The 13,854-nt window shown below is 41.0% G+C and overlaps 1 protein-coding gene across 1 annotated transcript; it reads left to right on the top strand.

Annotated features, from left to right (window-relative positions):
• Nucleotides 1-9,959, top strand: LOC125485448 (actin-related protein 5-like). Its single transcript, XM_048608267.1, has 4 exons — nucleotides 1-122; nucleotides 2,612-2,760; nucleotides 4,247-4,379; nucleotides 9,633-9,959. Exons 1-4 carry the CDS (start codon nucleotides 36-38, stop codon nucleotides 9,816-9,818), a joined length of 555 nt encoding a protein of 184 aa, XP_048464224.1. The 5' UTR covers nucleotides 1-35; the 3' UTR covers nucleotides 9,819-9,959.
• Nucleotides 9,960-13,854: the final 3,895 nt, after the last annotated feature.

Raw genomic sequence — 13,854 nt, 5'->3', positions numbered from 1 at the left:
CTGATCTGGATCAAGTGCTAAGTTGTGATCAATCAATGGACGAGTTGGAAGGAGTGAATGAGCTGGACCAGCTTTTCCCTGAATATCAGAATGACTTTGGAAAACAAACCAACGTAGTTCAGGTATTATCTATAGTAGAACTTTTGCTCTGTAAGATCGCAGCCCTTGATTCTATAAAGCTCACTGGAAGTAGCATTCAAGTCCTCAAACAGAAATCTAGAGTACTAGCACGATAAGATGACAGCAGAAATTCATCTTACGATAAAAAGTCTTTGAACATGTTCTTGGATTTTTGGGAAGTTACAATTTTTGGGCAGCATGGTGGATCGGAGGTTAGCACTGCTACTTCGGAGTGCCAGGGACCTGGGTTCAATTCCAGCCTTGGGTGGCTGTCTGTGTGGCGTTTGCATGTTCTGCCCATGTCTGCGTGGGTTTCCTTCGGGTGCTCTGGTTTCCTCCCATAGTCCAAAGATGTGCAGGTTAGGTGGATTGAACATGCTAAATTGCCTGTAGTGTCCAGAGATGTGCAAGCTAGGTGGATTAGCCATGCGAAATACAAGGTTACAGGGATAGATCTGGATGGGATGCACTTTAGAGTGTTGTTGTGGTCTTGATGGACCGAATGGCCTTCTTCCGCACTCGAGGAATTCGATGATTCTACATATAGAACAATGGACAGCTGGGCGTAAGTCGCAAACTGTAAATCTCATTGAGAGTTAGACTGTGTTTTCATATAGTTGTTGAAGATAAGCTTACAAACTTGACGTAACTGTACAATATGTTTGTTCTGACACTTAATTCCCATATTCAGCTGTTAGATGTTTTACATGACTAGCTATTTTTACTGTCCAGACAGTGGAACTAGACAATGCATCTTGGATGGGAGCAGAGGTTTATTTTAAAACTAATCAATGAAACAAAGGTTCAAATCATAGAATCCTCACAGTGTGGAAACAGGCCCTTCGGCCCTACAAGTCCACACCGACCCTTGGAGCATCCCACCCAGACCCATCCCTCGATAAGCCACCTAATCTACACATCCCTGAAAACTACGGGCAATTTAGCATGGCCAATCTGTCTAACCTGCACATCTTTGGACTGTGGGAGGAAACCCACGCAGACACGGGGAGAACATGCAAACTCCACACAGACAGTCGCCCAAGGCTGGAATCGAACCCGGGTCCCTGGCACTGTGAGGCTGCAGTGCTAACCACTGAGCCACTTTGCCACCCATGGTCATGATGTTTTTTTCCACGGCGGAGTTTCATGCCCTGCCACCCGATGAGATGGAAAGGAATACATCCCTGTTGATACAGGCTGCCCCCACAGCCAATTAACGCTGAGTGAAACCTTATTTTGGTAAGAGTGAAACTTTTGGCCCAATTTTGGGGTGGAGGTGAACTTGTTTGAGAGACCACAGTGATGGAGGGTGTTAGGGGGGTGGGGTGGGGGGTGGGGTGAGGATTAGAGGGAGCTGGCGTACGGCCTCATTGGGAGGTGGCAAAGGAGCCTCCGATGAATGCCAGCGATTCTAAGCAGGTCCCTCCGGTCTCTTGTTTGACATTAGCCTGCACAGCTAGTACTGCTGAGCTACCCACTTGGTTATGATCCTGTCCTGATGTGGGTAAGATAACAAGCAGGCATGGATTTGAGGCTGTTGCGTGGTACTTAATTAAGGACCTAAACGAGCCCAAGGGAGGACTGGCTGCTGGACACTTCCACCGCTTCACCCCCAAAAAAATAGGAATAAGGTCAGGGGGTGGGTGGGAAAGTAGCAGCCATTTAATGAGACATTCTCACTCCCTGCCTTCATACCCACGAGCAGAGAAGTGTAAAATTCCAGCTAATATTTCATTGAGGATGTGGTTAATCTACAGTATCAGGGTCTTTGGACTTCTAATTCCAAAAGCGCGCTCTGTTGGGGTTCTCTATTTGTCATATCTGGGTCCCTTGCAGGCAAATTGATGGAGTTTGATTGTAAAGAGTCAATAGCCTCTATTATTCTTGTGTCCTGCGACTACCAAGATGGCCAAAGACCTTTTATCATTTAGCAATAAGGTCAACAATCGGACATTCCCTATGTGGAAGTTGCTTAGATGGCTGTATCCTGTGATCATTGGGAGACTAATTACTGTTCCTTTTGAAAAAATTTTTCCATTAATAGTTGTAAACATCAAAGAAAACTAATCGCAATTTGTCATAATGCATGACATCTGAAAAATGATAGATTTGTCTGAAAATGTTTACACATATACCGCAAATATACTGCATTCAGTCTTGAGTATTCTTTTTGCAGCAGTAAAGCACTAGCGAATGGCTTGCTCTGTTTTATTGAAGTTTACCGTCATTAATCCTTCAGATTTCTGATCCTCAGTTTACACTCAAATGGCTTGAGAATGAGAAATCTGACATAAATGTTCAAAAATAGTTTTGCAGAACAACCCATAACAGCCTCAAGTTAGTGTGTTGCTGTGTCAAGACACTGAGCTCAAAATTTCATAAATATGTAACAAGTAAATCAGTTAATTAATTGAAAAGATGATAAGATCAGAATGCACTATAATCAGTGTTCTTTTTTCCCTTTTCTTAACAAATCCTACCTTTGGTTTAGCCAATTGGACAGATGTTCAATCTAGCTGAATACCATCAGCTGCACCTGGGCAGTGAGCGAATCAGAGTTCCTGAGATTCTATTTCAACCATCGTTGATTGGCGAAGAGCAGGCTGGTATTGCAGAAACCCTGCAATATGTCCTGGACAGGTATGTCCTTAGGAGTTATTCAGCAGCTTGCTTACATTTGGTAACTAATCTGTTAAAATCTTCCCCTCTTCACTGTCAATCCTGCGTAAGTTATCTGTGTATTTATGGTAAATACCAGAAACTGCACTCCCCTCGTTTGCGATGCTTCGGTCACATTCTTTCCAATAATTTTGTGTTGAATGATGTGTTATGATAAGACCAGCAGCACAGCTCATGATTACGTTGATGACTGTTCCCAAGAAGTAATGGGATGTGGGTTCACAGCACACATTACCCACATCGTCCAGTTCAAGGGAAACGGTTGCCCTCACTCTATTGAAATCCTACAACATTTTGTTTAAACCCATTCTATTTTTGATCCTTAGAATATATCACCACCAACTTTTTCCCTCCTTCCTATAGTTTCACAACCTTTTATTTAAAAGTCCAATGCACGTCTGCCAGAATGGAGATGTACTTAATTTTAAAATGTCTTCACTTGAAAAGGTAATAATGTCATTTAAGTCGAGAACAAACAGTCCTGAATGGCATATGTACTTTTGTCGCCTGGCAACTTTACACAATGTTACTAGCATGCTGATGCCTGGGACCTGTGGTGGATTTCCCCTGGAATGAAGACACAAGGGATAGAGAGCCAACAGCTATGCTCAGGATCCGTGGTTGCTGCAGACAGAATGCCCACCAGAGTTCCATTTTGCAGGGCAATGCAGGCTGCAGATAACTTACACAGCTTTGAGAGTGGAAGGTGGGGGATCCAGAGGAGATGGGAATAGGGGGTTGCTGTTCCCAATGTCCAGTCCTTCATTCAGGCACAGATGCCTTTGGTCCAGGGACATCTGCTCCCCGGAGATGATGGCCTGGTCACACGGTTTTAGCTGCCGTGCCCAGCACACAACGATAAACCCAGCTGCTGCGAGATCATTCCAATGGCAGCAGGCCCTTGAGTGGTCATGATTGGGCCATTTAGGGGCCTCAGTTGGCAGCGAGGCTGGAGGGTAGACTGTGGGCCTTCCTGCCCAGGACTTAATTCCAGTTGAGAGAGGAAGGCAGCCAAGGTTCAGGTTCCAATCTGCCCAGTTAATTGTAATTCTAACCTCCAAGCTCGCTACCAATGAGGGCAGGATGCTTCGTCTCTTGTGTTTCCCCTGTATATTTAGACAATCGTGGCTTGTATATGCCAAAACAGTGGGTCATTTCTGCTCTAGATTGAACAGAGCCTGGCAAGTTGACTTTTCACAGTACAGGAACTGCACTGGAGACTTGCATCAGGTATTGATGGCCCTAGACGAGGGTGAAACTGCAGTGTAAGGAGATTGAAACCATAGTTAATGGGCTGCCAATGCAATACTGGATTCCATCTCATTCTTTGTAGCTGATTCACATCCCACTGCTTTCATCAGGCTGAAGAAGAGTTGAGAAAGATATAGAAACCAGCTAACTTTCTCTTATTAACACATTAAAGAATAAGTTTGTTTTGATTCTGTAGATATCCTAAGGAGCAGCAGGATGAACTTGTACAAAATGTATTCCTCACTGGCGGCAATGTCCTATATCCTGGGATGAAGACCCGGATGGAGAGGGAGCTACTTGCCATGAGACCATTTCGATCCTCTTTCCAGGTGCTCTGGATTCAAAGTGATGTTTGTGTGGGCTGTAGTGAGCAACAGTAATGACAAATGTGGAAAAGGAGATGACTTCTATTTAGTCAGTGTTCATTTCCGAATGTGAAAAAGGCAGAAGATGCATAATTTTCAAAAAAATACACCCGTCCTTCGTATCATTTATGAATAGTGCCTAAGCATGGGATACAAAACAGCTCTCTCACTCGTATCATTTTCATTTTCTTTGTGCTACCTCCTGTTTCCTACTGCTATGGTGGTTTTCATTTGAGATAACCAATTTGACATTAATTCATTGACCATTCAATTTCAAAAGATTCATATATGGTGAGAGGCAGAGGTTTATGAGAGAGAAATTTTTTTATGCAATAAGCCACAATAACGAGGAACTCTGCTTATGAGGATGCTGGAAGTGGAGATGATTGGATCAGCAATTAAGGGACATAAACATGCAGAGTTACAGGTAAAGAGCAGGGGACTGGCACAGAGTGGATTCCACTACAGAGAACTGGCACGGTCTTGATGGGCAAAATCGTCTCGTAATTTCAAGCATTCTGAGTTGATTCTGCCCTTTGGCTAATTGGTGGAGTGGGGAGGACCTACAACGAATCAGAGAACACAACTAAGGTAAAGGTAAAGTCGCCATATTTCAACCATAGAGAGAATTAGGGAAGAGAGATGATTGGTAGATATTTAACCTGAGGGGTCCACACACCTCATGCCAAGGAAAAGGTTGTAAAGGAGAGTCCTTCATGGTTACCTCAACCAGGGTAGGAATTGAACCCACGCTGTTGGTGTCAGCCTGCATCGCAAACCAGTTATCCAGCCAACTGAGCTAACAACAACCCACTGGATAGGGACAAATAATAAGACATATTTGTTTTTCAGCTTGCCTGTATTGGATAAATAAAAGCAAACTTAATCTTTGATTAACTTGGATTCTTAGGGACCCAAAATACATTATAGGAGAATTAATCCACACCTTTTACAGATGTCTACAGATTTGACAATTTTAATGGGTTTTCTATAACTCACATGAGCCTGAAAACCCATGATGGAATAATAGATAATAAACATATGAATAATCTTGCACATAGAAACGTAATCTGTGACGTGGTCATGGGGTTACATGATTTCACCTGAAGTTCATTCTATATCAAAGGTCTGCAGGATGGACGGAAAACTTTTCAACCTCAATCAGCTGAAATCCAAGAAGAGAACAACATGGACCTCACTTGTGGAACTTCATTATGTGGATGACAATGTCATCTCTGCTGTCTCGGAAGAGAATCTCCGAGCCTCACTTAATGCCTTCATGGCAGCATCCTGAAGCCTCAAGAAGAAACAAATCCTTTACCCACTCATCCCTCCATTATGATCAATGGAGAAATCCTTCCAAACGTGGAATATTTCCTTGACCTGGGAGCTACCTGTTCTTTGAGGCTGACGTTGATGCAGATTTTCAACATCGCATACAACCTGTGAGTGATGCCTTTGGACGCGAAAGGATGAGAGTCTTTGAAAACTGTGACATCAGTGCTGAGACCAAGATCCTTGCATTTAAGGTAGTCATTCTTCCAACTCTTTAACCTGGACCACATATAGACGCCACCTCAAGACTGCTGAGAAGCACTGTTTGAGACAGATTCTCCACATCAGCTGAAGGACAGGTGTACTAACATTCGTGTCCTTGAAGCATCTAATAGTACTAGCTTCAAGGCCACAATCATCCAAAACCAGCTCTGCTGGGTCGGCTATGTGCTTAAGATCCCTGAGTTCCGACTGCCAAAGCAAATCACCTTCACCCAGCTCAAGGAAAGCACTCTAAGGAGAGGAAGATAAAGAATTGTTTCAAAGACTCCCTGAAGGCTTCTTTCAAGAAATGCAATGTAGATATTAACACATCGGGCATGCTCATTCAAAAGGAACCAATTGGAGGAAATGTCTGTATGATGGGACACAATTCTTTGAGAACATCAGTTGGCATAAGGAAGTATGAAAAAAGAACGGAGAAAGGAATGCTAATGATCTCAAGGCTGAGAATGACTTCCATATTCTGGAAACACGTGACAAATGTATAGTCAGACGTGGCTGTAGGATTGGGCTTTCAGCCATGTAAGGACCTACGGAGTCCATGACCAGTAACACGGAATTTCCTAGGTGGATAATCGTGCTCGTTTGCAAGTGATTGCTAATGATGATTTAATCTAAGTTATTCATTGATATTTGGAATTTTAACAGAAGTGGAAGCCATCCTATGTGTATTGGTTTTAGCCCTTTATTAGAGCTAATACTGGACTGTTCTTTGTCCCTATACCCTTTCAAAAACATTTAAGAAAAGACCAACTTACTTTAGTATTGCATCTCATCATGTCTTAAAGATATCCCAAATATTTTGCAGGTCAATTGATTAATTTTTGAGGTGCAGTCACTGTTATGGAGGCAAAATTAGCAACCAATTTGTCTGCAGAAGGGTGCTATAAGAAGCTGGTGGGACAAATGACCAGTTAAACTGATGTTGATGATACTGACTGAGGGAGAAATATTGGTCCAGCTGCTGGGAAAACTTGCTGTTGTTGTTTGAAGAAGTAAATTAGACTGTATATTTGAAGAGAAATTATTGGATCACAATTCTATGAGTAACTCTTCACTCTGTGAATAGCACTCCACAGAGTGAAATTCATTGTCATCAAACACCTCCTGTTTCTCAGGTTAAGCAACTGTTAATCATGACAGTTTGTACAGCAGAGTTTGATAAATACCTCCTAATTTTAAGACTACTTTTTTTTGAAAAAAGGAAATAGTGTAAATTAGGCGCACTAATCATTCCAGCTATTGATGTGAACCTTGAACCTGGTTTCTAAATATTGCTCATTTTTTACAGCAGTCTCAATATAGACTGTCTTCCTCGCTGTGACATTAGATAACCCATGCAGTAAAACTTCCCTCAGCATTAATATTTTCTGTAGCTTGGCAAATGTATCTTTGTTTATAGAAAAGTTCTGCTGCTCTATTTTGATTGAAGTTTAGCAGGGTGAGCCGTGGGTTGCCTGAGAACTATCAGCTTAATTGTGTTCAGTTCTGGTCACCTCATTATAGGAAAGATGTGGAAGCTTTAGAGAGGGTGCAGAGGAGATTTACCAGGATGCTGCCTGGACTGGAGGGCAGGTCTTATGAGGAAAGGTTGAGGGAGCTAGGGCTTTTTTCATTGGAACAAAGAAGGATGAGAGTTGACTTGATAGAGGTTTACAAGGTGATGAGAGGCATAGAGTGGATAGTCAGAGACTGTTTCCCAGGGCGGAAATGACTATTACGAGGGGGCATAATTTTAAGGTGATTGGAGGAAGGTATAGGGGAGATGTCAGAGGTAGGTTCTTCACACGGAGCGTGGTGGACATGGGGAATGTGCTGCCGGCAGTGGTAGTGGGGTCAGATACTTTAGAGACTTTTAAGCGACTCTTGGATATGCACATGGAGGATAGTAAAATGTAGGGTATGCAGGGTAGATTGATCTTAGTAGGATAATAGGTTGGCACAACATCGTGGGCCAAAGGGCCTGTACTGTTCTATGTTCTATGTTCATACATAAGGCATAGACCATTCAGTTCATCAAGTCTGCTCTGCCATTCATTGAGATCATGGTTGAACTGATCATCATCTTTAACTCCACTTTCCTGCCTTTTCACAATAATCCTTGATGCCCTTACTGATTAAAAATCTGTCTATCTCAACCTTAAACACACTTAATGACCCAGCCCAGTGACTGTTGTGGGGGAGAAAATGCAGTTAGGAGTAGACAATCATTTGGTTGTATTTCTGTCCTTGGTCATTAATTGTCACCCACTGTGCTTCGTCAATTCTTTCATTATAGAAATGGGGGGTATGTAGAGTTCAACAAAGGAAGACAGTTCTCTTTTGTGAAGTTTCCTACCTGTTTTCATCAGCATAAACAATAGTCTTAGAGAGCTACACTAATGTCTGTATAGCTGAGTACAAGAAAATATATAGGAGCAATTCAGATTAGTAGATACCTCTTCCACGCTATTGGAAACCCGTTTGTTTCCATTCATTGATAGTGGGAACTGCCGATGCTGGAGAAACACAGATGAACACAGCAGGCCAAGCAGCATCAGAGGAGCAGGAAAGCTGACGTTTTGGGTCTGGACGTTTCAGGTCTGGACCCTTCTTCAGAAGATTTTCTGAAGAAGGGTCCAGACCTGAAACGTCAGCTTTCCTGCTCCTCTGATGCTGCTTGGCCTGCAAAGTTCATCCAGTTCTACACCTTGTTATCTCTGTTTCCATTCATTGTTTTTCTACTGTGAAGTAGGAGGTTTCTTCACTAGAAATGCGGATCTGAAGCTCTACCTTTATCTTCTGAGGAATTACGCATTAACTTCTGAAGCGTGGTGTAACGTTGCTGATTCACAGTTTCCAGTTGTTGAGAACAGGGTGCATTTTTGTGCTAATCAAGCTGGGGGATTTTAGTACTCGGGAATGGAAAACTTTTACAATAATTGTACTCAGTCTCTGCATCTACCAGTCCTAGGTGTCATCGAGATTGTCAAGTTGTTACCAATTAAGAGCCACAACTAGAAGCTGGATTAAGACAATCCTAGATTCCTTTCTTAAAACCCTTTCAGTAAGCATGAGATAGAGGCTTTTGCATATTTATGGGCAGTTTTAGAACGCAAGTCTTGAACGGAAAATAGATTATATCAAACACTTGGGTATTCAAGTTCAGTTTTATCCTTGAGAACCACATCAAAGAGCTAACACAATGTCAGCATTAATTAGTACTGGAGTATTGGAGGAAATTGGGCAACCTTACAGAAGTTTATAAAATCCTTGAGGGGCATGGACAGGGTGAATAGTCAAGGTCTTTTCCCCAGGGTAGGGGAATTCAAAACAAGAGGGCATAGCTTTAAAGTGAGAGGGGAAAAATTTAAAAGGGATCTAAGGGGCAACGTTTTCACACAGTGTATGGAATGAACTGCCAGAGGAAGTGGTGGAGGCTGGTGCAATTACAACACTTAAAAGGCATCTGGATGGGTATGTGAATAGGAAGGGTTTAGAGGGATATGGGCCAAATGCTGGCAAGTGAGATTAAGTTAACGTAGAATATCTGGTCTGCATGGACGAGTCGGGCCGAAGGGTCTGTTTTGTGCAGTATGTCTCTTTGACTTTATTTATAAAGTTACTTACTCCTTTGAGACAATTACCGATCAGAAATGTCTTTCTCCTCATGTCTTTCAGATAACGATGGCTGCCGATCCTGTTCTGGACAGCTGGTTAGGTGCACGGGATTGGGCTGTTGAGTATAAGGATCAAACTGAGGGCTGGATAACTTTGGCTGACTATGAAGAGAAGGGAGGAGAGTACTTAAGTGAACACGTTGCTTCCAATGTTTACGTGCCAATGAGCCTTACGAAACCAACTTAAGAGTGCTGATATGTGAATGGATTCCAGGATATGTTTAGCTCATGACATTTCTTTTGTCATAAAAAAAGCCTTTATTGATCAAAGGATTGAAACTTTTAAGTACATTGGAGACTGTACAAAATAAATACTTTTTGTAACAATGCTGTTCTCCTCTTGCATTTTATACTGTTCAGGTATATGAGATATTCTGGGATTCAGGATTCAGTGCTACATCTTAGACTGGCTAAGAGGAGACTGAGAAAAATTATACACCTGCTTGTTTTTAACCACATTTCATGGATTGGAATGAATCACCATTGCTGTTTGTTGCAACAAGCGCCGAGAACAGATGAAATTCATCTCGATGAATCCGATCGTGTTTACTCAATGACCATTCCTGGCGCTGAAACCAGAGATCTTCTTTCTATCTGTCCCTGGTCTTGTGATTCATAAGCTGTCATTCACAAATGTTAAATGGCAATGAAAGTTGAGATTTTGTTCAGTATCTGCACAATGTTTTTTGGACATGTTCTGAAGGTTCATGCTAGGTGTACTAAGATCACAGGATATTCAAAAATGGAGAAAATTAAGCTTCATATCCAAATTTCAAGTGCCATGTTTCAAATGCTTTATTATTATTTTATTTTATTATTATTATTATTATTTTAGATTCATCTCTTATTTTGACTATTATCATTTATTGCAGTGAACCCTGTGTAAGATGCAGAATACAGAAATTCTTTGCAGAGTTTTTAATATTGCAATCAGGCCAAATATTATGTTTAATTTGATTTATATTTTTGTTTCATTAATGCATTTAAATGGGATTTTTGAAAAGCTTTATTTTTACTTCTCAAGGCCACTGACTTTCTTTGGGCTACATTTTGTGCAACCTGTTGATAGAATTGTTTCTTGGTTTGCAAGTAGCAGTGCTTCATTCAGAAGTCTAGACAGCCAAAGATTTTCAGGGTAATCCAGGTTTGAATCACTAGTGTCTAATGTAGCACAGTGTTCCCATTACTGATGCCAGAGAGACTTTAGAAAAGTTAAACGTTAGATGAGTGGAGGATGAGCTTTTTTTGAGAAAGGCTGGTGAAAGTCCATTTTAATGGGCTGAGGAATGGTAAATAAGCAACATTTGTGTTTAGCGCATGTTTTTTTTCCCTCCAGTGTATCAAAGAATCAAGACTGAGCTAAAAGAAAGTTGCATTTCCCTAGCACCTTCCACACCCTTGAGTCATCCCAAAGTGCAGCACAGCCAATGAAGTATGTTGGAAACATAATAGCTGTTGTAATGTAAGAAACATAGCAGCCAATTTGAGCACAGCAAGATTCAGTGAGCACCAATATGATGACAATCAGTTAACCCATTTTAGTTAAGTTGATTAATCAGGATCTTGACTAGGACACTATGGGATAATTCTCCTTTCTGTCAAATTAATGCCAGGAGATCTTTTATGTTGATCGGAGTGCGCAGATGGGAGCTTGTTTTATTGTCTCATCCCTCGGTACTGCATTGGGAGTGTCAGACCTGGATTATGTATTTTCTCTGGAGTGGGTCCTGAACCCCACAACCTTTTTATTTCAGAGGTGAAAACGCTTAGCAATTGAACCATTGCGTAATTTATCTGTTGCCACATCAAACCCATTCCTTCAAAAATGACAGATGAAAAGGATTTAAAATGATCATGAAAGAAATAGGAACAAAAGAAACATATGGTAGATTAATTTCCAACGCCCCCCCCCCAACTCCCCAGGGGAAAAGCCTTGAACAATGTGATTTTTATAATGTGTTAGAATTATTGGAAATCTTAAAGGCTTAATACATCTGGGGCCCTCGCTCTGTTGTAACAAACCCATCAAATAAATTAAAATCTTTGGCTAAAAAGTGAAGTAAGAGAACAAGGATGGCCATTGGGAGTGGAAGTTGTTAATTTTCTCAGCTTGTGCCTCTGCTGCTGGCTGAAGTTATTCAAAAGCTCATCTTCAAAGGATTCAGAAAGCACGGTGTACTACTGAGACTACAGGCAGTATGAATACATCTGAAAATAGTATGGGAAGTTCTCCAATTCTTCACAAACACTGTTGTGGATTAGATTAAATGGAGTGTAATGCATGGATTTTATGTTAAATTGTCACATTGCTGTTGGATATTTTAGTCTCATGGACAAAGTGTATTTCTTGATTTGCTGCAAAGGATAGAACACTGTTCTTAATACATTTATATATATGCGTGTTAGGCATCATTCTTCTGCACATTTGGTTTGGGCATCATGGCATGTGTATCTGGGCACAAATAATGCAGGAAATTACAGGCCAGCATCTATCTAGCTTCATTATTTCAGCCCTTCCATTGCCCTCTCCTCCTGATTTGAGCAAAGTCAGCTGAGATAGCCAAGAGAGATGGGAGGTTCTGAGGATTCACACACAGGCTGGTCACAATGAACAGACCCTGCTTTTCATCAAATCACTAGCGTTTTTTTTAAACGGTATTCCATGGAATTTTAAGAACTATATGTTTACAATAAGATTGAGTATAGTGATGCATTGCTCACCTTGGTTAAGGTTAGAAGTCACACAACACCAGGTTATAGTCCAACAGGTTTATTTGAAAACACAAGCTTAGGAGCCTCATTCTTTCCTTCAGGTGTAAGTAAAAGATCAAACGGTCACACCACTGATGAGGATGTACTGAACAAACCCGAGATAGAGTTAAACCTTTAATCAGTAGAAGGTTTTAACTGATTAATACATATATGTAAATCTTCAAATTCCTTTCAAGTGACTGTCCTGAGAGAACTAAAGGTTTTATCAGTGTAAAGAAGACACACACATGTTCATCTATGGGGTGAATCTGTATTTGCAGATACATTCTATTTTGTTCAAAAAGCACATAATTTTATGGACAGTCAGTCAATGTGGCATTTTATAAATTCCTACTTCAGAAATAAAACCAGTCTGACTCCAAACCAAAATACAAACAGATTCTAAACAAGGCCTCACACCTAACATGCATTGTCTGACCTAAAATGTCACCTCTTCTGTACACTGATAAAACCTTTAGTTCTCTCAGGTCAGTGACTTGAAAGGATTTTGGGGATTTACATATACATATTAATCAATTAAAACCATCTAACTGATTAAAGATTTAACAGCATCTTAGGTTTGTTTAATACATCCTCATCATGTGACCCTTTGATCTTTTACTTATAAATTCTCTGTCTGATACTATCTTTCACTAACACCTTAAGAAGGAGTGAGGCTCTGAAAGCTTGTGTTGGACTCTACCCTGGTGTCATGTGATTTCTGACCTCGTCCACCCCAGTCCAACACTGGCACCTCCGCAGCACACCTGGGTTACATTTCAAATTACTGATTAGAGCAAAATTACTACGATGTTCATTCTGACCATGTAAATAACATTCTTTTAACGGCCTTGCCATACACAGCAAGCTCTTTTGCTTTTTCTTTTCAGGTGAGACAGCTGATTACGTGTTACTTTTCATTGATTTGTGATAGGAAATATAAAGTGGTCAACATTCAAACATATGATGAAAATAATTCAAGCTTTATCTATTTTATAACAAGATCAGGGAGGCTGCATAAAAATACCCAAAAATTCAATAACTTATATAATGTCTTGTACATAAGAAGACAGTGAGAGGTGATTCATGTGGCAAAATTTGATACTGAATCTCGTAAGAAGATATAAGGAGTCAGATCTCCAAAAACTTGAAGAGTGAAGGAGGTAGGCTTAAGGTGCATATTAAAGGAGATAGAGAGGCTTGAAGAAATTGCAAAAACTTGTGCCCAGGCCCTGACTTCCAACCAAATAAAATTGGGAAAGCTCGAGAAGCCACAGTTATGAGCACAGATACCTCAGAGGATTGAGAAGCTTGAAAATATCGTTGAGAGAGGGAGGGGAAATGCCATGGAGGTGCTGCTTGACCAGGATCCAATGTAGGTCAGCGAGCACAGGGATGATGAATGAATGGGACTTGATGAGAGGATGTGGGCAATAAAGTTTTAGATGATTTCAAGTTTATGCAGAGTAGAA

Source organism: Rhincodon typus, chromosome 19, assembly GCF_021869965.1.
Source record: "Rhincodon typus isolate 14 chromosome 19, sRhiTyp1.1, whole genome shotgun sequence".
In the NCBI taxonomy this organism is placed as follows: domain Eukaryota; kingdom Metazoa; phylum Chordata; class Chondrichthyes; order Orectolobiformes; family Rhincodontidae; genus Rhincodon; species Rhincodon typus.
The sequence above is the reverse complement of the archived record's forward strand: the minus strand, read 5'-3'. Positions and strand labels throughout refer to the sequence as shown.